Here is a 21,457-nt window from a genome sequence, read left to right as displayed (position 1 = left end):
TTTGTTGGCATCATTTATTTATTTGTGAAATAAGTCAGTATTTTTATTTGCTGATCTAAAGTTTTAATAAATGAGCCATTTGGTTTTTATTAACTTTCTGCAGGTCAGAAGTGCACATTCCTGCTGTCTCGATACAATTTGGTGTCATCCTTGAAGCGTATTGCCGGGGAAGTGTGGGACACATGAAAGTGCTTTCCAAGCAGGTCAGCTTGTTTGAATCTTTGTGTTCAATTTGGTTCATGGTGTTTTATCAAATGCTGTTTCTCCTACCGCATTATTTCATACAAGTTTCAGGAACTGAACTTGGCAAATTAACATTCTTTCATCAAAATTTAAGTCAAGAAATGAAGTTTCAAAAACTTAGCAGAAAAACTTTAACTGAACTTGAAAAGTAATTAGTTGTATTTGGATGTGGTGACATGAGCCTACATTCCTAGTTACTGAGAGGCCAAGGCAAGAGGATTGCTTGAGCCCAGGAGTTTGAGGTTACAGAGAATGATGATGAAGCTATTCCCCTCTAACAGGTGACAGAGCAAGTGTCTTTTTAAAAAAGAATATTCCTGTCGAGACATGTTCTGTATGTGTATGATGGTAAGAATGGTCACAAAATTTTTAGATCCAGTTTTTTTCATACTCCTGAGTTACTCTTCCCAGTAAGTATAATATTATTTTTATAACTGTGCCACATACATGAATCATAAATATTATTTTGAGAACATTGAAACCTAAGTTCACTTGTGTTATAGTTTCTAGAATTCAGAATCCACAGCTACTTTTTATGGTATATATACATGACTGAAGTTTTGATATTCTCCTGAAGTCCTGAAATATTGCTAATATTATAGGTAAGTTATTAAGTGCTAACCATATGTCAGGAACCATACTGAGTGTTTTAAGTATGTTATCTTACTTTTCTAATAATTTACCAAAGTAATTACCATTACTATCTGCATTTGACAGAGGGGGAAACTGAGGATTCAAGTGATTTAAGTAACTTGCTTAAAGATAGACCTGTTAAGTGACAGGATTAAGTTTCAAACCTAGGTCTGTCTAGCTGTCAAGCCAAAGTTCTTTGTATTATACTGAGTTTTCAAATCTTTTTAGCAGTATCTCTCTTTCTCTTTCTCTGTTATCAAAACTTAAACAGAGGTAATTCTATTACCTATTTTACAAAGCTAAAATAAAATGTAGGTTATTTAAGAGACCTGTGAAGCTATCTTATTGAACAGAGCATTTCAAAATTGAGGGTTATTGCTGACAGCTGCAGTCTCAGTATCCAGTTTATTTCTGTATTTTGTTTTGGAAATAATTCTGCTTTACATAGCTAAGTAGTTCTGTGAGTTGGATTGGGGTCTGAATGAGAATCATCACTCTACATTTTGTAGATCCTTGTTGGTGGCATTCATCTCTTCATTTCCTCTCATGGGAATGCAGTATTATTTTTAATTTATTATTATTATTTTTTGTTTTTGTAGAGGCAGAGTCTCACTTTGTGGCCCTCGGTAGAGTGCCGTGGCCTCACCCAGCTCACAGCAACCTCCAACTCCTGGGCTTAAGCGATTCTCTTGCCTCAGCCTCCCGAGTAGCTGGGACTACAGGCGCCCGCCACAACACCCGGCTATTTTTTGGTTGCAGTTTGTCCGGGGCCGGGTTTGAACCCTCCACCCTCGGTATATGGGGCCCGGCGCCCTACCAACTGAGCCACAGGTGCCGCCCTAATTTATTATTTTTTTAGGTGGAGGCGGTTCTAAAGGCTTCCATTTGGCCTTTACTTCCGTAAAAGCTCTCATTCCACATGTCAGCAAACAAATGTGGGGATTCTGCCATCTGCTGAGTATGTCTGTTCCAATTATACATCCAGAAACTGGGGGAATACTAACAGGACTGGTTTGGTGACCCAACGTGATGAGATAGACCTGAGTTAAAACGCCACTGATGTCTAGCTTCCGTAAGCCCTTACTCTGATGAGTGGACCACAGAGACATTTTGGTCTTCTAGAATTAGTGTTAGTTTAGGAGCAGCACCCAGTAGTCCTAAAGGTTTATTTACTTTTCCCCACTGCAGAGTTACTTTGGCAAAAGCTCTTAGGTTTCTTTGGGGAAGGCTGAGAGAAAGAGGCTATGGTTCTTATGTAGGAGAATGTATAGTTGTCATCAACACTGATAAAAGTGGTCGAGGAATTACCAACTTCAGTGTAGCTAGGTATATGGTTGCATATTAGAGGTGAATTCTGAAGGTTTGCTGACCAGATACTTATTGTGATGGAATAAGTGTCAGCACAAGCTGTATTTGAGGAGTAAATAAGTCTTCTAGTCTTTGCTTTTTGGTATATTATTTTTTCTTTATGGCAAATGCTCCCCTACTTTACTAGCTGTTATAACCTGTATCTCAATTTGAAGGCCTTTTGTTTCCTCACCTTTAATTTTCTGTCACTCCTATACCCTTCTAGTGTCCCACCCTTTTTTTTTTGGTAGAGACAGAGTCTCACTTTATCTCCCCCCGTAGAGTGCCATAGTATCACACAGCTCACAGCAACCTCCAGCTCCTGGGCTTAGGCGATTCTCTTCCCTCAGCCTCCCAAGTAGCTGGGACCACAGGCTCCTGCCATAACGCCCAGCTATTGTTTTGTTGTTGCAGTTCTGCTGGGGCCAGGTTTGAACCCGCCACCCTTGGTATATGGGGCCGGCGCCCTACCCACTGAGCCACAAGTGCCACCCCCACCCTATTTTTATATCAGATCTGTATAGTGGTTCCCAGATATACCACACTTTTCTAATTCATTTGCATGGCCAAAGAAACTCTCATAGGCATCCATTAGATGTTTTTAATGTTTAGGAGTTTTTGTGGTGTTAAAACAACCATCTCTGATCCTTTCCTTTTGGAAAGCTATTTAATGATGGTAGTGTAATAGTTAACATTTAATCATTTATTATGAGCCATTTATTCTTCACAACATGGGATACTGTTAATCTTATATTTCATACCTGCCCATATTGCTTGTGTTCCTGGCAGTCCCCAGGTTATGAACAAGTTAGGTTGTGAAGGTTTGTTCTTAAGTTTAATTTGTATGTAAGTTAGAACAGGTACATTTACCTATTACCTGTCATAGTCTCTGTTAGTAAGTCTGAGTCAAATGTAAGTCGGATGTTTATAATTCTGGGACCTATACAAACCATTATTCTCTCTCATCTGGACTTTTTCTTTCTTTCTTTCTTTCTTTTTTTTTTTTTTTAACAAAGAACACGAGCAGTTTGCTATAGCTGCCGGGCATCAGTGTACAGAGAGGGATGAGGGCTGGGGTTGCCCAGGCATGGTCTTGGGTATGGCAGGGTTTTGATGGCACTGAGATGCTGAGTCCCATGCTGACCTGCCTGGGTGGGGAGCAGGGTGAGGGAGGGCCTTTCCTTCTCTATAGAAAATACCAACCCTTAGTCCAGGGATTCTGGCAGCTGAATCGGTGGCTGTGAAGCCCGATCTGTCCAAAATCAAAGGCACATGTGGAAATCCACTCCCAGCAAAGGCTGAGTCCTTGGGGAAGCAAGCTGGGCTTCTGGAGGGTCCCCTCTGAAATGTCAGCACTTGAAAAACACAACCCAAAGGTGACAGAGGACCTACAGGTAACTTTATTTTCTTGCTTCTCTCTTCACTGGGGCCCTGCCCCTTGGGAAGACCAGGGTGGCTCCTGGCATGAGGATCCTCCATCTTCCTGGGCACCTATGGTATTGCCAGCAGGCCAGAGTGGGTGGCTGATGGTGTTGGCTCCAGTCTGATTGAGGGGGCCCAGTTGAGGTCCCCTCAGCCCATGGGAAGGCAACAGCTGCTTTTCCACAGTTCATATATAAGGCTGTGGCCCTGCCCAGCTGGGAGAGCAGATGTAGGATGGTGGTCACCCAGCAGCCAGAGAGCTGCCTCCTCTCCAAACATCTGGGTCCTGAACGACATTCTCCTCTCTCTGGGGGAGGGTCTCTGCACTCCCCTGACGTAGGCTGGGTAGGAACCAGAACAGTTTCTCTCCTTTGCTATGTCTGCGACCCAGGGCTCATACAGCCCCAGATCCTCTGGCAAGTGCCGTGTTCCGGCACCATCCACACAGTGGAAACCAAATGAAACTACTTGGGCCTGTGGAGAGGGAAGAACGTGAAATAAAAACAAAAGCAAAATAACCCTCCCACTAGCGTACAACAGAAAAGCCCATCCACGACGCTTCCCTTTCCCATATAGGCTGAGCAGCCTCCAAACAACCCCTAAAAATAACACCAAACCCAAAGCCCTGACATATAACCAAAGCTCAATAAATTCCTAAAACATGCAAAGGAACTGCCCACCAAGAAATACCCACAATAGTCTGGGCAGATTATGGACAAACTGATGGCCTCACCCTTGCTATAAATTCTAGTATTGACTGTGTCCTCTGCAGGGTGCCCTGATGAGGGTGACTCTCTTCTCAGGGCTAGGACAGTGACAGCTAGGACAGTTCCTTGCAGGGCCCTGGGAACTGCTTCTGTTCAACTAACAGACATTGACAATGGTCCGGTTTGGAACAGACTAGAGCTGCTGTGAGATACCTCTGAGCCCCAGAGCCAGGGATGTCTTCTAACACAGCCACCTGTGGGGGGCAGTGGCAGTTCTGGGAAACCAGCACAGTTCACAAACATAGATTAGGATGATACAGGGCTCTATCCCACGCCAAGATGCCAGCAATGCAAACTGGGCCAAGCAGGGGCAGAGCGCCAGAGGCCCTCTCTTGACATCTCGTCATCTGGACTTTTTCATTAACATTCTAAATTATGCCCCTGGTTTCCATCCTTGCATCTCCCTCCACATTTTTTACACAGCAGATAAAGTGAGCTTTAACAAATATACATTGTATTATATCATTTCCCTTTCAAAATCCCCAGAATACTTTTTCACTGCATTGAGAATAAAATCCAAAATTTCTACCAAAGCCTATAAAGCCCTACTTGGGTCTCTGTTTGACCTCATCATATGACTGCTGTATCCCTCACCAGCAATTAAATAACACTGAGTATTTTCTTGGAGCCTCAGCTTGATTTTAATTTTTTTTTTTAAGACAGAGTTTCACTATATCACCCTTGGTAGAGTGCCGTGGCGTCACAGCTCATGGCAACCTCCAACTCTTGGGCTTAAGCGATTCTCCTGCCTCAGCCTCCCAAGAAGCTGGGACTACAGGCGCCCGCCACAATGCCTGGCTATTTTTTAGTTGTAGTTATTGTTGTTTGGCAGGCCGGGGCTAGATTTGAACCTGCCAGCTCTGTGTATGTGCCTGGCATCCTACCACTGAATTACATGTGCCGGGCCCTTAGCTTGACTTTTATACAAAAAGATGTACAAAGTATGAACAACTTATTTTCACACACCCCTTTTTTTTTTTTGACAAGGTGTTGAAACACTTAAAAAAAAGTATATATATATATATATATATATTTTTTTTTTTTTTTTTTTTTTTTTTTTGAGACAGAGCCTTAAGCTGTTGCCCTGGGTAGAGTGCCGTGGCATCACAGCTCACAGTAACCTCCACCTCCTGGGCTTAAGCGATTCTCCTGCCTCCACCTCCCAAGTAGCTAGGACTACAGGCACCTGCCACAACACCTGGCTATTTTTTGGTTGCAGCCATTGTTTTTGTTTGGCGGGCCCGGGCTGGATTTGAACCCGCCAGCTCAGGTATATGTGGCTGACGCCTTAGCCGCTTGAGCCACAGGCGCCGAGCCAACACTTAAAAATATTTTACTTATAACCCTGGGGTATTCAGGACACTGTTCCAGGAAATGATATCAACACTATTAGAGATGGAACATGAACATTTCCAACTGTATACACGCAGAAGAAATTCAAATTGTAGTACTTCCAAAAGTTCATTTTTGCATAGCCCAGTTTTCATTTTTTTCCTTTCTACCAGTGTTTGTGCAGCTCCTGAAATTGTTGAGAAGTAGAGTATCTGTGGTTTTGACAGATGGCTGACTTGGCAGTTTCACCTATCCTTCCTAATTTCCTGTGAGCAAGGTCTCAGCCTATCTATAGTGATTGCATGCCTGAATTCACCTCCTTGTGTAGTCTTGGTGGTTTCCTTGCATGATTTAAAGTAAATCTCCTGTTCACAGAATTCCAAGCCACAATACATGGTGTTTGTTGTATACAGTATATATATTTAAGGCTATTTTTAATATTTATTTCTGGTTTTAATGAAATACTTGTAAAAACAATGCTCCTTCTGATTTGTGGTTGGCTGAGGGAGTTTCTTAAGAATTTTACACAATGTGGCGGCGCCTGTGGCTCAGTGAGTAGGGCGCCGGCCCCATATGCCGAGGTTGGTGGGTTCAAACCCAGCCCCGGCCAAACCGCAACAACAACAACAAAAAAAATAGCTGGGCGTTGTGGCGGGCGCCTGTAGTCCCAGCTACTTGGGAGGCTGAGGCAAGAGAATTGTGTAAGCCCAAGAGTTAGAGGTTGCTGTGACTCCACGGCACTCTACCCGAGGGTGGTACAGTGAGACTCTGTCTCTAAAAAGAAAAAAAAAAAAAAAAAGAATTTTACACAATGTGACATTAAAAGACTCAGTTATTAAACAATATGGTTGATAGTTTTAGCACAGTGGTTTTGATTTCATTGGCTATTGCTGGTCTATCTTGTAATACTTAAATTTTTTTTTTTTTGTAGAGACAGTCTCACTTTATGGCCCTCGGTAGAGTGCTGTGGCCTCACACAGCTCACAGCAACCTCCAACTCCTGGGCTTAAGCGATTCTCTTGCCTCAGCCTCCCGAGTGGCTGGGACTACAGGCACCCGCCACAACGCCCGGCTATTTTTTGGTTGCAGTTTGTCCGGGGACGGTTTTGAACCCGCCACCCTTGGCATATGGGGCCGGCGCCCTACTCACTGAGCCACAGGTGCCGCCCCATTTTTTTTTTTTTTTTTTTTAAGACCAAGTCTCACTCTGTCACCTGGGTAGAGTACCATGGCATCATAACTCACAGCACCTCAAACACCTGGGTTCCTGTGATCCTCTTGCCTCAGCCTCCTAAGTAGCTGGGACTCCAGGGGCCTGCCCCAAAGCCGGGCTAATTTTTCCTATTTTTTTTAGTAGAGGTGGGGTCTTAGTATTGTTTAGGCTGGTTTTGAACTCCTGAATTTAAACAGACCACCTGCATCGGTGTTCCAGAGTTCTAGTATAATAGGTGTGAGCTACTCCTGCATTTTTTTATTTACATTAAGTTTCGATAGCTGTAGTTACCTCATTACTAAAACAAGTAATTTAGATTTGTACTACAAAATGGTGTGTCCATATTCACACTTTATTACATAGTATTCTATTGTAGCTATCCTATTAATGGAAAGAGAATATATTGAGATGTCATTTAAGAATGATGACAAGTAGATATTAAGATTAAATATCAGGAACCTTAGGGTTGCTAATGTCTACATAGACTTTCCGCTTGTACTGTGAAGTAGGCCAAGTGGAGTGGTTCAGAATAGTGATGTTTCAAATTCTATTATTCAGGGAACTACAGAATTGTGAGTAGTTTAAGTTATGCTACAATCTACGTCTGTATACTGTTCTCTAATTTATTTGCTTCTGTTTAAGAAAAAGTTTAAAGAAAGTTTGAGAATAGTGCCTTAGGTAACAAATGTTAAAAATAAGATATTTATTCAGTTGTATGTAAAATGCTTGTCATAAACCAAATACTGTTTTTGCTTTATCTGGTTGTTATGTGTGTATATGTTTATATGTATATGTTCAGGGTAGGTGTTACTGATTAATATTATCACATGACATTATTTTTAATCAAAAGTAAATTTTGGGGTGGGGGAACTTATTTTTCAGGTTGAAGCACTCAATAAGTTAAAAACTTTAAATAGTTTAATCAAACTGAATGCTATGAAGCTAAACAGAGCCAAAGGGAAGGAGGCCATGCATACCTGTTTAAAACAGAGTGCTTACCGGGAAGCCCTCTCTGACCTGCAGTCACCTCTGAACCCATGCGTCATCCTCTCTGAACTCTAGTAAGTGACCATCTGTGCTTTGCTTAGTGAGTCTCCTGTGAAAAATAGCAATACAGAAAGGATTTCTGAATCCCTATCTTGTAGGAGCACTAGGGCTACTACAATATAATAAGGAAGAAAAATCTTAAAAGAAGTAGCTGTCAGTGGTCATAAGATCAAATTTAACATGTCATAGCCTCTGCTTATATAGCCTATGAGTTAAATTTACTTGTGGGGTTAGTGAAAGTTATTGCAAGTTAGTTTCCTTTCAGTTATAAGTAATTAAATTTATTTTCTATATTACTGGTTTATAGGAGTTAAAAATCCTATATGAGTAAAATGTTGGAAACCACAATAAACTTTAATTGACTTTCCTACTTCTAAATGAGATCTTGAACGAATTTGGAAGTGTATTCCTCACTTTATTTTCTACAGGAGTAAAAATGGAAAAATAAAATGTATATTCAGTATAATAGCAATATTCAAAGTTTATCCTTCTTTAAGAAATCAAGAATGATCTCTTGTTATTCCTCATTTTAATCTAATGATAATGTTCCAGTTTTTTTACTCAGTAAGGGTAAGAAAATAAAGAACTAAGAGGTGTAAAAAGGGCAGATTGGCTCGATGCCTTAGCTCAGTGGCTAGGGTGCCGGCCACATGCACCAGGGCTGGTGGGTTCCAACCTGGCCAGGGCCTGCTAAAACAACAGTGACAACAATAAAAAAATAGCCAGGCGTTGTGGCAGGCGCCTGTAGTCCCAGCTACTTAGGAGGCTGAAGCAAGAGACTCGCTTAAGCCCAAGAGTTTGTTGAGGTTGCTGTGATGCCATGGCACTCTACTGAGGGTGACATAGTGAGACTCTGTCTGAAAAAAAAGCAAATTGTGGATTTGAGTGTAGTTCATTTGGCATTAGTTCGTGTCAACCAAGGCTGTCCTCAATTTTCCATTTCTACCAAGAGGAAATTTTCTAGCTCTGACTTCTGCAGACCTGAAAGGAAGAAGTGAGGGTTTTTCCCAAGCCTAGTATATCAGGGTAAAATTACTATCTTGCATATTATTGAATTGAAGTGGGCTCATTTTACCCTTCTTTGATTTTTAGTGTTGAAAAGTGCAAATACATGGATTCCAAAATGAAGCCTTTGTGGTTGGTATATAACAACAAGGTATTTGGTGAGGATTCAGTTGGAGTGATTTTTAAAAATGGTGATGGTAAGTACTGAGAATTTTTTATAGCACCAGATTCCCTAAAATTTTTCATTTGTTGTTTTGCTTTATCTGAAAGGTGATGTGTAAATGTGTAACAGGTAGAAGCCAAGAAGTAGCTGTCAGTGGTCATAAGATCAAATTCGACATGTCATAGATTCCTTTTGTTTTCTTCTTTGAAAATGACTTTTACAGTTCACTTACTACACTCTGTTCTAATAAACCTTTGTTTTTTCCCTCTTCACAATGCATCTGTTCTTTTGATAAAAAAGCTTGTGAAATACAAGAGAATATTTTCAGTAATGTATTCATACATCCTGTTTTAGTGATAGCAATATTGATTTTGCTGCCATGGTTTTGCATTTTAATAAAAATATATGCCTGACCCAATTTTATAAGGAAGTTGTTCTGAAGTAATCATAGCAAATAGAAGGCAGTCATGACGTGTTAGTCATGTGACTATAGCAAGGTACAGAAAACTATTGAGCTTCAGGTTCTTCATATCCATGAGTATTATAGCACCTGTATGTCAGGATTATTAAAAGGAATTAAGTGAGATCACATAAGAAAATATGCTTAACGTATTATCTGCATACATCTTCTTTATGAAGAACTCATAGTGTTTTGCTAGACATTTAACCCCGCTTTATCATACGAATGTCATTATATAGATGTTACTACTTTCGCATACTGTGTTCCCTGAAATTATCCTTGGACATGATAATTTAACCATCACAATTTTGTAGACCCATGATGCAGTTACTTGTGATTCTTAAGAACCTCTCTCTAGCCCTAAAAATCAAAGAAGGAGGGAAAAAAATTGATGTGGTGTAGTACACATTCAATGTAAGACTAACCATATAGTGTTCAAACAATTAGCACAGTAGCTTATATCTGGTAAGCATTTTTTAACTTAATTTCTGAAGTAATGTTCTACGGACATGCTAACCAATGGTCAACATTAACACTTTGGAAAAGAAGTATCACAGCATTTGTTAATGGTTTTAGTTAATTCTGTCTAAGTTAGTTAACCTTGAATTAATGAATTACTAGGCATAAAATGGAAATGAAGCGATTTTTTTCTCCTTAGATTTACGACAGGATATGTTAACACTCCAAATGTTGCGCTTGATGGATCTACTCTGGAAAGAAGCTGGTCTGGATCTTCGGTGAGATTTCTAGCCGATTTACTTATGTCTGTCTGTCTTGGGTTATATTCCTCCCACAGCAAAATTTCTAGTATTTTTTGTTGATTCCTCCCTTCCTACTATTTTAAATAATTGTTCTCTGTGATAACATTTATAGAGCACTTTACATGTACTTCCAAATATTTTAACTTATCTAATCCTCATTAGGTTTAAAACTATAAGTGTGACAGAGATTTTAAAAAGAAGTAGATTTGCATTTTAATAAGGCCCAGACAGAGAGCATGAATCAAGCTGGGGTTTAGGAGGTGCTCTCAGAGAAGGATGTACTGTGGGTCATGGCATCCACAAGGCTAGAGAAGGCCTGTGCCTCTAGAGACATTCACTCCTCACCTAAGGGAAAGAGCAGAAAGGTTTCTTAAGGGCTCTCAGGTTTTTAGCTTGCTGCCATCAATAGGGGTAGACAGCAGAAGAGGTTTGTGGTCTGGTAAAAGAAAAAGGAAAGATAAAAGTCAAGCCCCAGATGGGGAATTATATTTACAGTGAACAGAACAAAGGGTAAATAATTAAAGAGCTCATAGAAATAAATATACAGGGAAAATATATAGAAAGAGATAAACTACTATGTGAACACAGACAATACCAACTAAGAAGTACAAATTACAAGACCAATTAGATGCCATTTATATCATAACAAAAATTTCTGTACGTCATAATCCAGTCTAGGGTACTGTTTGAAGCAACAAAAACAGGGATTTTCATATACCATTGTAAATTGATGTCATCCTTTATGTATAAACATCTAGATGCCCTTCATCTAGTATTTCCAGAATTTACTCTAAGACTAAAAATGTAGACACAGATTTATACACAAGATAGCCTTCCTTTTTTTTCCCAATACAGTTTTTTTTTTTTTTTTTTAATATTGCTTGGGATTCATTGAGGGTACAAAGAATTAGGTTACGCTTTATTAGTTAGGTAAAGTCCCTCTTATAATTGTGTCCCACCTTCAAGAGGTGTGGCATACACTGTAACCCCCCCATCCCCAGCCCACCTCCCCTCTCCCTGCTCCCTCATTCCCCTGCCCCCTACCTTGAGTTGATTTGAGTTTTTCTCTCATTATATTAAATCATCTACTGGCTTCTATCCTTTCTTTTTTAAATTACAATTTGAAAAATGGTCCATATTTTGCTCTAATATTGAGCAAAAACTTATGCTCAATATTAGAAAAATAATTTTTAAAAATTACTAGCTTTTCCATATGACCAAATATTTCAGTCATTTAAAAAGTATTATTTCTATGGGAGTCTGAGGAGGAAGGATTGCTTAAGCTCAGGAGTTCAAGACCAACTGAGCAAAATGAGACCTCACTCTACGAAAAATAGAAAAATTAACCAGGTGTGGTTGGCAGGTGCCTGTTAGGCCAGCTACTCTGGAGGCTGAGGTAGGAGGATTGCTTGAACCCTGGGGTTTGAGGTTTCTGTGAGCTAGGCTGAGGCCATGCCACTGTAGCCCAGGCAACAGAGCAAGAAGACTATAACTCAAAAAATATATATTTAGAAATAATTGCTATAATTTGAAGAAAGTACTTATCTTCAAATGTAATATAAGATGCAAAAGTACTTTTACATATTATAGACATTATTTCTAGGAGTTATAATTGATTATAGGTGATTCCTCTCCACTCTTCCCCCAACACACACACTTTGTGCACTTGTTTCTGTAGTTTTTTGTAAGGGGCATGTACTTTTTTAATTGAGGGAAAAGAACAATTCAGGGTATTTTATTATGTAGTGTAGATCCATATAATTTTTAAATTTTTTTCTATGTTTATAAGTGATGATTAATTTCATCTTTTACCTATTATGTTTTTATATATATATACACTTTAAATGTTTTTTAAAAACTGTGGACTATTTTAAACATGAAAGTATGGAAAGTAAGTTTTAACAGTTTTATGTTTTTATACCATATATTCAACAGTTAAATAACGGTGTTAACAGATTTCCTTATTTACTTAAAAAAATTTTTTTTAATCTGGAAATTTTACCTTATTTACTTTTTTTTTTTACAGTTTTGGCCAGGGCTGGGTTTGAACCCACCACCTCCAGCATATGGGGCCGGCGCCCTCCCGAGCCACAGGCGCCGCCCCCTTATTTACTTTTTTTAAAAAGGCATTAAACATGTAGGTAAAGTTAATGAATTCTTATTTCATTCTCCTTTCTCACACCTTAGAATTAACTACTATATTAAACCTAGAGTTTATTTTTATACTTTAACTGTATGCTATATATCTATTGTACATTCTGAACTTTAAATCCTATGTCATACAAAATATGGTATGCGAAATCATACCAAATATAACGTTTTGAACTGAACTTTTTCTCTCAACATTTTTCTGAAATTCCCCAAGATTAATAGGTGAATTTCTAATTTGTTATTTCACAGTTATATACTGATCCTGTGAACATATGTGTGTGAGTGTTTGTGTACAATTTAAGCATTCTCCCACTAGTACCTATTTATATTCTTTTTCTCCCCAATACAACTAAAAGAAAAACAAACAAAAACACCTATTCTTTACATTCTTCCAAATATTTCTGTTCATATATGGACAAAATGGAATTACTGGGTCATAAAGCTGGGACATTTTCAACTTTACTGCCATTGCCAAACTGCCTTTCAAAATGGTTGTACCAGTGTTGTTTCCTCTCAGAAATATCTGAAAGTTTCATTTTCTGTACTTCCTTGCCAATCAGAACTTGTTAATTTTTTTGTGACTCTAATGGATGTAATATGATACAAGATTTAAATTTTCATTTATTTTGTTAATATGGTAGCGTATCTCTTCAGTGATTATAAGTTTGGCATTTTCGTTCTGTTATAATTACCTAACTTCCTTTATGGTTTATGCTTTTTGTTATATTGTTTTCATTTTTATTTTTTTTTTTTATTTTTATTTTTTTTTTATTTTTTTTTACAAATTGTCTTGTAGTTCTTTCCCACAGACCTAACAAATAGTCCTGTGACTAAAGCAAAACCACAGTGTTACTCTATGAGGTGTTATATTGTTTTCAAAAAAATACTTTCCTATCTAATTATTTCAGATATTCCCTTATATTTTATTTTACAGACTTTAAAGTTGATGTACTTTCTCCTCTTTTTCTGTCTCTGGAAAAGTTTGTATAAGCAGAGATTATGTATTCGTTTGAATTTTACATACCTTAAAACTAGTCCTGGTGGAGATGTTTTGGGGTCTAGGTTTTTGGATTACTGATTTTGCTTAATGGTTATTATCCTCGTCAGATTTTTTTCTTCTCTTGAATCACTTTTGAGGCCAAAAAATAGTCCACTTAATCAAATGTATTACCATACATTTTATAATACTCTCTTGTAATTTTAAAATCTGTGGTTTATCTAATTTTCTCCTTTTTCTTTTTTTTTTTTTTTTTGTAGAGATAGAGTTTCACTTTATGGCCCTCGGTAGAGTGCCATGGGCTCACACAGCTCACAGCAACCTCCAACTCCTGGGCTTAAGCGATTCTCTTGCCTCAGTCTCCCGAGTAGCTGGGACTACAGGCACCCACCATAACGCCCAGCTATTTTTTGGTTGCAGTTTGGCCAGGGCCGGGTTTGAACCCGCCACCCTCCGTATATGGGGCCGGCGCCTTACCGACTAATTTTCTCCTTTTTCATATGTAAAATTGTTTCACTTGAACATTTTGGGTCTTAGATTATTAGAGCCTTGCTTCATTATTAATATTTTAAAAGAATTGTCTTCTACTTTTGTTGATTTTTTTTTCCTATCTTATCAATTTTTACTTTATCTTTTTCTTACGTTTCCTTTTGTGTTTACTCTGTTCTCATTTTTAGATGAACTCTTTAAATTTCAAAAGGAATATATTTATGTACTTTCATAATATGTCAAACTATTATGATCAAAATGTCATGACTTCCTGTTGTGCCCAGATCTTGAAATCCCCCACAAAGACCACCAGGGAGCCAAGTCCGATGCAAAAGCAAAAAAAGCTGTTTTATTGCAAGTTCGAACTTGGACTCCTGGGGTATCCACTACAACGGATCCGGAACCGTGCCAGGATCCGTGCCAGGAGCCCCGAGCTCTGGAGCAGGCGGTTTTTATGGTCCCGCGCAGCGGGTGGGCGTACACAGCTTGAAACAAAGGGGGTACTTCTGAATTGGTTAGGTGGGGTAGGAAGCAGGTTGCCTATCACCTTTGGTATGCAGCTGTAAATTGAAGGCTGTGAGGCAAAGTGGGGTCAGTGAAGGCTGTGAGACAAAATGGAGTTAGTTTTAACAAAATGAAGTTAGCTTGGTCCTTCCATTCAACTTTTATTTCATTGACTTCTTAACTATTTAAAATTGCTTTAATTTCCAAATACATTACTTTTTTTTCTGTCTCTCTGTGATTTCTAATTTTACTACATTGTTGTAATATCTGTATAACATCACAGTCTTATTACCGAATCTGATTATGTATTTCTCAAGAATTTCTTTCTTTCTTCCTTCCTTCCTTCCTTCCTTCCTTCCTTCCTTCCTTCCTTCCTTCCTTCCTTCCTTCCTTCCTTCCTTCCTTCCTTCCTCCCTCCCTCCCTCCCTCCCTCCCTCCCTCCCTCCCTCCCTCCCTTCCTTTTCTTTCTTCACAGTCTTACTATGTTGCCCTGATCCTCTTGCCTCAGCTTCCAAAATAGCTGAGACTACAGGCGCCCGCCACAACGTCCAGCTATTTTTTGTTGTTGTTGCAGTTGTCTTTGTTGTTTTGCTGGCCTTGTCCAATTTCGAACCCGCCAGCCTCGGTGTATGCGGCTGGTGCCCTAACCACGGTGCTGAGCCTCAAGAATTTCTTTATGGCTTAAAAATATATATCTAATTTTTTAAATATCACATATGTAATTGAAAAAGTTCTAGATGTTACATTTATCATCTGTAAGGTTATAAATTTTTCTGTTATATCAGATATGTTTGTTATTTGCCTAAGTCTGTATTTTCATTAAATTTTTACTTATTTGATTTGTCACTTCAGAGGTATATTTAAACCACCCATTATAATTGTTATTTGTCATCTCCTTGCAATTTTCTTAACTTTTGTTTATTTTGATCTTCTGTTTATAAATGCATAAATGTATTGTTTTCTTTTAGCTTTTATTTCCTCCTTTATAATTAAGAAATAACACTGTTGGGCGGCACCTGTGGCTCAGTGAGTAGGGCGCCGGCCCCATATGCCGAGGGTGGCGGGTTCAAACCCAGCCCCCGCCAAACTGCAACCAAAAAATAGCCAGGCATTGTGGCGGGCGCCTGTAGTCCCAGCTGCTTGGGAGGCTGAGGCAAGAGAATCGCATAAGCCCAAGAGTTAGAGGTTGCTGTGAGCCGTGTGACGCCACGGCACTCTACCCGAGGGCGGTACAGTGAGACTCTGTCTCTACAAAAAGAAAGAAATAACACTGTTAATTCCTAGTATAGTTTCTTTTGGTGTCTATATGGTCTGAAATTTATATTGGTATACCAGCTTTCTTTTGATTAATATTTGCTTTAGGATCTTTTATTTTCAACTATTTTATTTCATCTTATATTATGTGTGTCTCCTGAAAACAGCATATAGTTGGATTTTTTTGTAAGGATGAATTTATTCCAATCTAAAAGTATTTTATTAGGACATTTAATTAATTTAGTTTGTTTGGTTACTGTATATTAGGACTTACTTCTGCTACCTAATTTTAAATTTTGTATCTATATCCTTTTTCTTTTGAGACAGGGTCCTTCTGTCACTCAGGCTAGAGTGCAGTGGTGTTATCATAGCTCACAGCAACCTTAAATTCTTGGGCTTAAGCAATCCTCCCATCTCAGCCTCCTAAGTAGCTGGGACCACCACACCCAGCTAATTTTTTTACTTTTCCCAAGAGGCTGGATTCGTGTGCAGTCCACCAGCTGTGTAAAAATGTTCCCTTCTCTCCCATCCACACCAAGTTTTGGTGTTGCTTTATTTATTTTGGCTGTTCTCACTGGGGTTAGGCGGTATATCTCAAGGTGGTTTTCATTTGCATTTCTCTGTTAATTAGGGACAATGAGTATGTTTTCATGTGTGTGTTGGCCATTCATTTGTTGTCTTCGGAGAAGGTTCTGTTCATGTCTCTTGCCTAGTGATAGATGGGATTATTTGCTCTTTTCTTGTTGATTAATTTGAGTTCTCTGTGGATTCCAGTCATCAGCCCTTGTCACATTTGTAGCATGCAAATATCTTCTCCCATTCTGAAGGTTGCCCGTTTGCTCTAGTTGTTTTTCCCTTTGCTGTGCAGAATCTTTTTAGCTTGATCATGTCCTATTTATTTATTTTTGGTGTTGCTGCAGTTGCCAACAGGGTCTTCTTCATAAAATCTTTTTCCAGGCTGATATCGTCAAGAGTTTTTCCCACACTTCTAAGATTTTTATCATTTCGTGTCTTAAGTTTAAATCTTTTATTCTGTGAGAGTCAATTTTTGTAAGTGGTGAGAGACGCAGGTCTAGTTTCAATTGTCTATAGGTTTTAAGTAGACTAGTGTTTGTAATTTTTTTGGTGTATACCTAAGATTGGAATTGCTGAGGAATAACCAAACTGTTTCCAAAGGGGCTGTATCATTTCCCATTCCAACTGGCATTGTACAAATGTTCCATTTTCTCTACATTTTTGCCAACACTAATTATTATTATCTTTTTTTGTTATAGCCAGCTAGTAGATTTGGGGTTGTATCTCATTATGATTTGAATTTGTATTATTTCTCCAATGTCTAATTATATTGAGTAGCTTTTCATGTGCTTGTTGATCATTTGTGTATTTTCTTTGGAGAAATGTCTATTTAGAGCCTCTGTTCCTTTGTAAATTGGGTTCCCTTATTGTTGAATTATAAATACTCTTTCTGTATTTAAGATACTAGTCCCTTCTTAGGTAACTTATTTACAAATATTTTCTTCCATTCTGTGGGTTTTAGTTCACTTTCTTGATGGAATTTTGATCATGTCAGTTTATCTACTTTTTCTATGTTTGCTTATGCTCACGAGTGCATGTTTGGAGGTTCTTATAGAGGAGTGCAGCTACTCATGCCTCAACCAAAGAACGGTCCTCTTCTCTCTGGGAAGGTCATTTTCAACTGAGTGTACTGCTTAGGGAGAGATGCATATGGAGCAGTGAAGAAGGGGACACCTGCCTAGCAACTAGATATACAAAATCAACTTTAGTGATCAATGGATTGATAGGCGTTGCAGCCAGATTACCCTCACATCCAAGCTATTTGGTTTTTGTGTGCATTTTTGGAGGATTTTTTGAGATAGGATCTTGCTCTATTACTAGGCTGGAGTATAGTGGCAAAGTCATAGCTCACTGCAGCCTTGAACTCCTGGGTTTCAGGAATCGTCCTGCCTCAGCCTCCCCAGTAAGGGGAGGACTACAGGCATGTGCCACCACTCTTGGTAGAGACAGGAATGTTGCTGAGGCTGATTTTAAACTCCTTGGCCCAAGTGATTCTCCTGCTTCGGCTTCCAAAATGCTGGGATTATGTGCATGAGCTACCTCAGCCAGGCTGCTTGTGCTTTTGGTGTTAGGTCTAAGAAAACATTGCATAATCGAGTGTCATGAATTTTAGACTTACGTTTTTGTCTAAAAGTTTTACATTTTAGTCCTTACATTTAGGTCATTGATATACTTCTGGTTAATTTTTTAGGAGGATATATGATAGGAGTCCAACTTCATTTATTTCCATTCAGATATATAGTTGTTTCAGCACCATTTGTTGAAAGATTATTCTTTCTTTATTAAATTCTCTTGGCATCCTTGTCAAAAATCAGTTAATTGTAAATGTGAAGATTTTTTCCTGTACTCTAAATTCTGTTTCACTGATCTACTTGTCCCTATGTATAGTCTTGATTACTGTGACTTCATATCTTTAAAATCAGGAAGAATCCTCCAACTTTTGTTCTCTCTTTTAATTTATTGGGAAATGTCTTAATTTCTCCTTTGTTTTTGAATAGTGTTTTGCTTGACATTGAATTCTTGGTTGTCATTCAGCTTTTCCAATATGTCATCCCACTGCCTTATAGCCTCTATGGCTTTTAATGGGAAATCAGGTGTTAATCTTATTTAGGTTGCTTGGAAGTGATGAGTCCTATGTTTCTTACTCCTTTCAAGATTCTGTTAATTTTTTTTTTTTTGAGACAGAATCTCAAGTTGTCGCCCCCTGGGTAGAGTGCTATGACATTATAACTCACAGCAAGCGCCAACTCTTGGGTTCAAGTGATCTTCTTGCCCAGTTTTTCTAATTTTAGTAGAGACGGGGTCTTGCTTTTTGCTCAGGCTGAATCCATGAGCTCAAGCTCTTCACGCACCTTGGCCTCCCAGAGTGCTAGGATTACAGGCATGAGCCAGTGCCCTCGGCCCAAGATTCTATTAATTTTTGGCTCTTAACAGTTTGATTATAATATGCCTACTTCACTGAAGTTTATACTACTTTAAATTCATTGAAGTTCCTAGTTATTTAAATTGTTTTTTATCACATTTGCAAAGATTTTAGCCATCAGGGTTTCTTTTTCTGCCTCTCTGTCGTCTTCTCTGACTGCCAATATGCACTTTACTCCCCCAATTTTTGGCTGGGGCTGGGTTTGAACCTGCCACCTCCGGCGTATGGGGCCCGTGCCCAGCTCCTTTGAGCCACAGGCACTGCCCGCCAATATGCATTTTTTTGGTAAGTTTGGTAATATTTTACAGGTCCCTGAGGCTCTGTTCATTTTTAATTACTCTTTATTTTATTTTTCTAAGTAGATCAATCTTCATGTTCGCCAGTTCTTTTTTATGGCTGCTCAGATCTGTTCTTGTGCCTTTCTAGTGAATTTTTTGTTATTGAAAATCATTTAAAAATTTTGCCTAATAAGTTCAAAGTTTGTTTTCTCAAGTATAGTTTCTATTGAGTGCATTTTTCCTGTGTATGGGCCATGCTATCTTGTTTCTTTGAATGTCTCATGCTTTTTTGTCAAAAACTGTTCACTTGAATTAATTTGTCAACTCTGAAGATATATCTCTGACTCAGAATTTGTTGTTGTTGCTGTTTATTTTAGTGACTGTTCTGAAATAATTATATGAAATGTACATTCTTTTTTTTTTTTTTTTTTGCAGTTTTTGGCCAGGGCTGGGTTTGAACCCGCCACCTCTGGCGTATGGGGCCAGCGCCCTACTCCTCTGAGCCACAGGTGGCGCTACCCCAAGTAATAAGATTTTTTTTTTTTTTTTTTAGAGACAGAGGCTCACTTTGTTGCCCTCGGTAGAGTGCGGTGGCGTCACAGCTCATAGCAACCTCCCGCTCTTGGGCTTATGTGATTTTCTTGCTTCAGCCTCCCAAGTAGGTGGGACTATAGGCACCCACCACAATACCCAGCTATTTTTTTGTTGTTACAGTTTGGCGGGGGTCGGGTTTGAATCCGCCACACTCCCGTATATGGGGCCGACACCCTACTCACTGAGCCACAGGCACCACCCCTAAAATTACATTCTTTCTCATGTGTTGTTCTTGAAGTCTCTATCTGGTTAGTTTATTGGTCAGCTAATGGTTGAACAGAGATTTTCTTACATGGTTGGAATCCATATATTTTCCTGTCTTTGCCAAAGGACTGTGTGCTTGGTGGGTCAGTCTTCAACAGTCAGCCATATCGTTTAGAACTATTCCTTTGTACTAACCTCCTACTTGCATAAGGCTTCAGAGTTTTCCAGAATTGAGAACTAGGACATTCTGAGTTCTTTCCTGTGCATGTGCAACATACATGAGGATCTGCACAATAGCGCCATGTATGTGGCCTTCTAGATTCCTACCAATATTTTAGATGGCCTGTGTGGACATCTCACTTGCCCAGCTTCCCTTTTTAGACTTTTTGGTTAGCTTATTGTTTGTTTCAACTTTTATTTACTTCCTAAAACAGCTGCAAGTTAAACGGTGTCTCTTATTATTTTCAAGAAAAACTCCTATGCAAAAAGCATTTCACTTTAGGTGAGGTCTTTAGTCAAGTCAAATAAACACAGTAGTTTGAGTAGGATCTTAATGGGAACCTCCAGAGAGGTCAAAGAATGACAATTCTGCAGGGAATGAGGTTTTGAAGTAGCTCCAAGCCAACTGTTTTTCCCTCTAATAACTGTCAAATTGCTTGTGTTCACCATGATTGTGGGCTGTTGGTTGTCAAAGCTACCACGTAATTGGGGAGTGGAGCTTGCACTAGGCCATGTTAAAATACCTCATATTCAGCTTTCCCCTGGTTTCTTAGTAAACACTTCCTGGATCGCTACAAGCCTCTGTTGTATTTACAGAGCTCTAAAATAGTTAATTCTGACAATTTTTGTCAGTGTTCTTATTGCTTTTATAGATTAAGGCTACTGTCAGTCTAATTATTTGGCCTTTGTGAGAAACCTTTTTTCACCTTACTGCATTAAAAAAAAAAAGTCTCTTTGCCTTTGGTGTCTACAGTTTTATTACAATTTGTGCATGAATTTTAAATTTTTTTCCCCTTCATCATTCTTCTCATTGTACCTTTTGAATCAAAGTCACATCTTTTAGTTTCTATAGAACTTTAACATTTTCTTCAATATTGTAGTTCTTTCATTCTCATTGTTTTTCCCTGCAACTCAACAGATGTATGTCAGACTTTTTTCTCTGGTGTATGCCTTGACCTGTCTTTTATGTTACCTACCTTTTTATATCTTTATGTGACATTCTGAGTAGTTTCTTATTCTGTTTTCCAGTTTGCTATTTATCCCTTCAGCAGTGTCTAGTCTCCTTTGTATTCAGTGTCTCATACTTCTTTTCTCTTACACTTCCTATTCTTTTTTGTCTCTTTCATATTGTTCTGTTTTAGTTCTTGGGATGTCACTTTTTCACTTATCTACTTAATCTCATTCATTTCCTAATGTAGTTACTAATACTTGGTTTTGTATTCTTTTTTTGAGTCTTAAGCTGTCGCCCTGGGTAGAGTGCGTCACAGCTCACAGCAACTTCCAACTCTTGGGCTTAAGCAATTCTCTAGCCTCAGCCTCCCAACTAGCTGGGATTACAGGTGCCCACCACAACACCCAGCTAGTTTTTGATTGTA

At 38.8% G+C, this 21,457-nt stretch overlaps 1 protein-coding gene and 1 non-coding gene across 6 annotated transcripts in view; one reads left to right on the top strand and one right to left on the bottom strand.

The window, feature by feature from the left end:
• PIK3CB (phosphatidylinositol-4,5-bisphosphate 3-kinase catalytic subunit beta) overlaps nt 1-21,457 on the top strand; it is a 202,107-nt gene that overhangs the window by 165,741 nt on the left and 14,909 nt on the right. For all 5 annotated transcript variants that reach the window (XM_053598899.1, XM_053598897.1, XM_053598901.1 and 2 more), the window contains 4 exons: nt 104-203; nt 7,840-8,018; nt 9,097-9,206; nt 10,291-10,369. In XM_053598899.1, coding sequence (XP_053454874.1) covers nt 104-203; nt 7,840-8,018; nt 9,097-9,206; nt 10,291-10,369 — 468 coding nt within the window. The remainder of the gene's footprint in view (nt 1-103; nt 204-7,839; nt 8,019-9,096; nt 9,207-10,290; nt 10,370-21,457) is intronic.
• LOC128593033 (small nucleolar RNA SNORA18) lies at nt 13,328-13,424 on the bottom strand. The gene has a single exon (XR_008382215.1). It is a non-coding gene; the product is annotated as a small nucleolar RNA SNORA18 (small nucleolar RNA).

The sequence above is a fragment of the Nycticebus coucang genome, chromosome 8 (assembly GCF_027406575.1).
Source record: "Nycticebus coucang isolate mNycCou1 chromosome 8, mNycCou1.pri, whole genome shotgun sequence".
Lineage (NCBI taxonomy): Eukaryota > Metazoa > Chordata > Mammalia > Primates > Lorisidae > Nycticebus > Nycticebus coucang.
The sequence above is the reverse complement of the archived record's forward strand: the minus strand, read 5'-3'. Positions and strand labels throughout refer to the sequence as shown.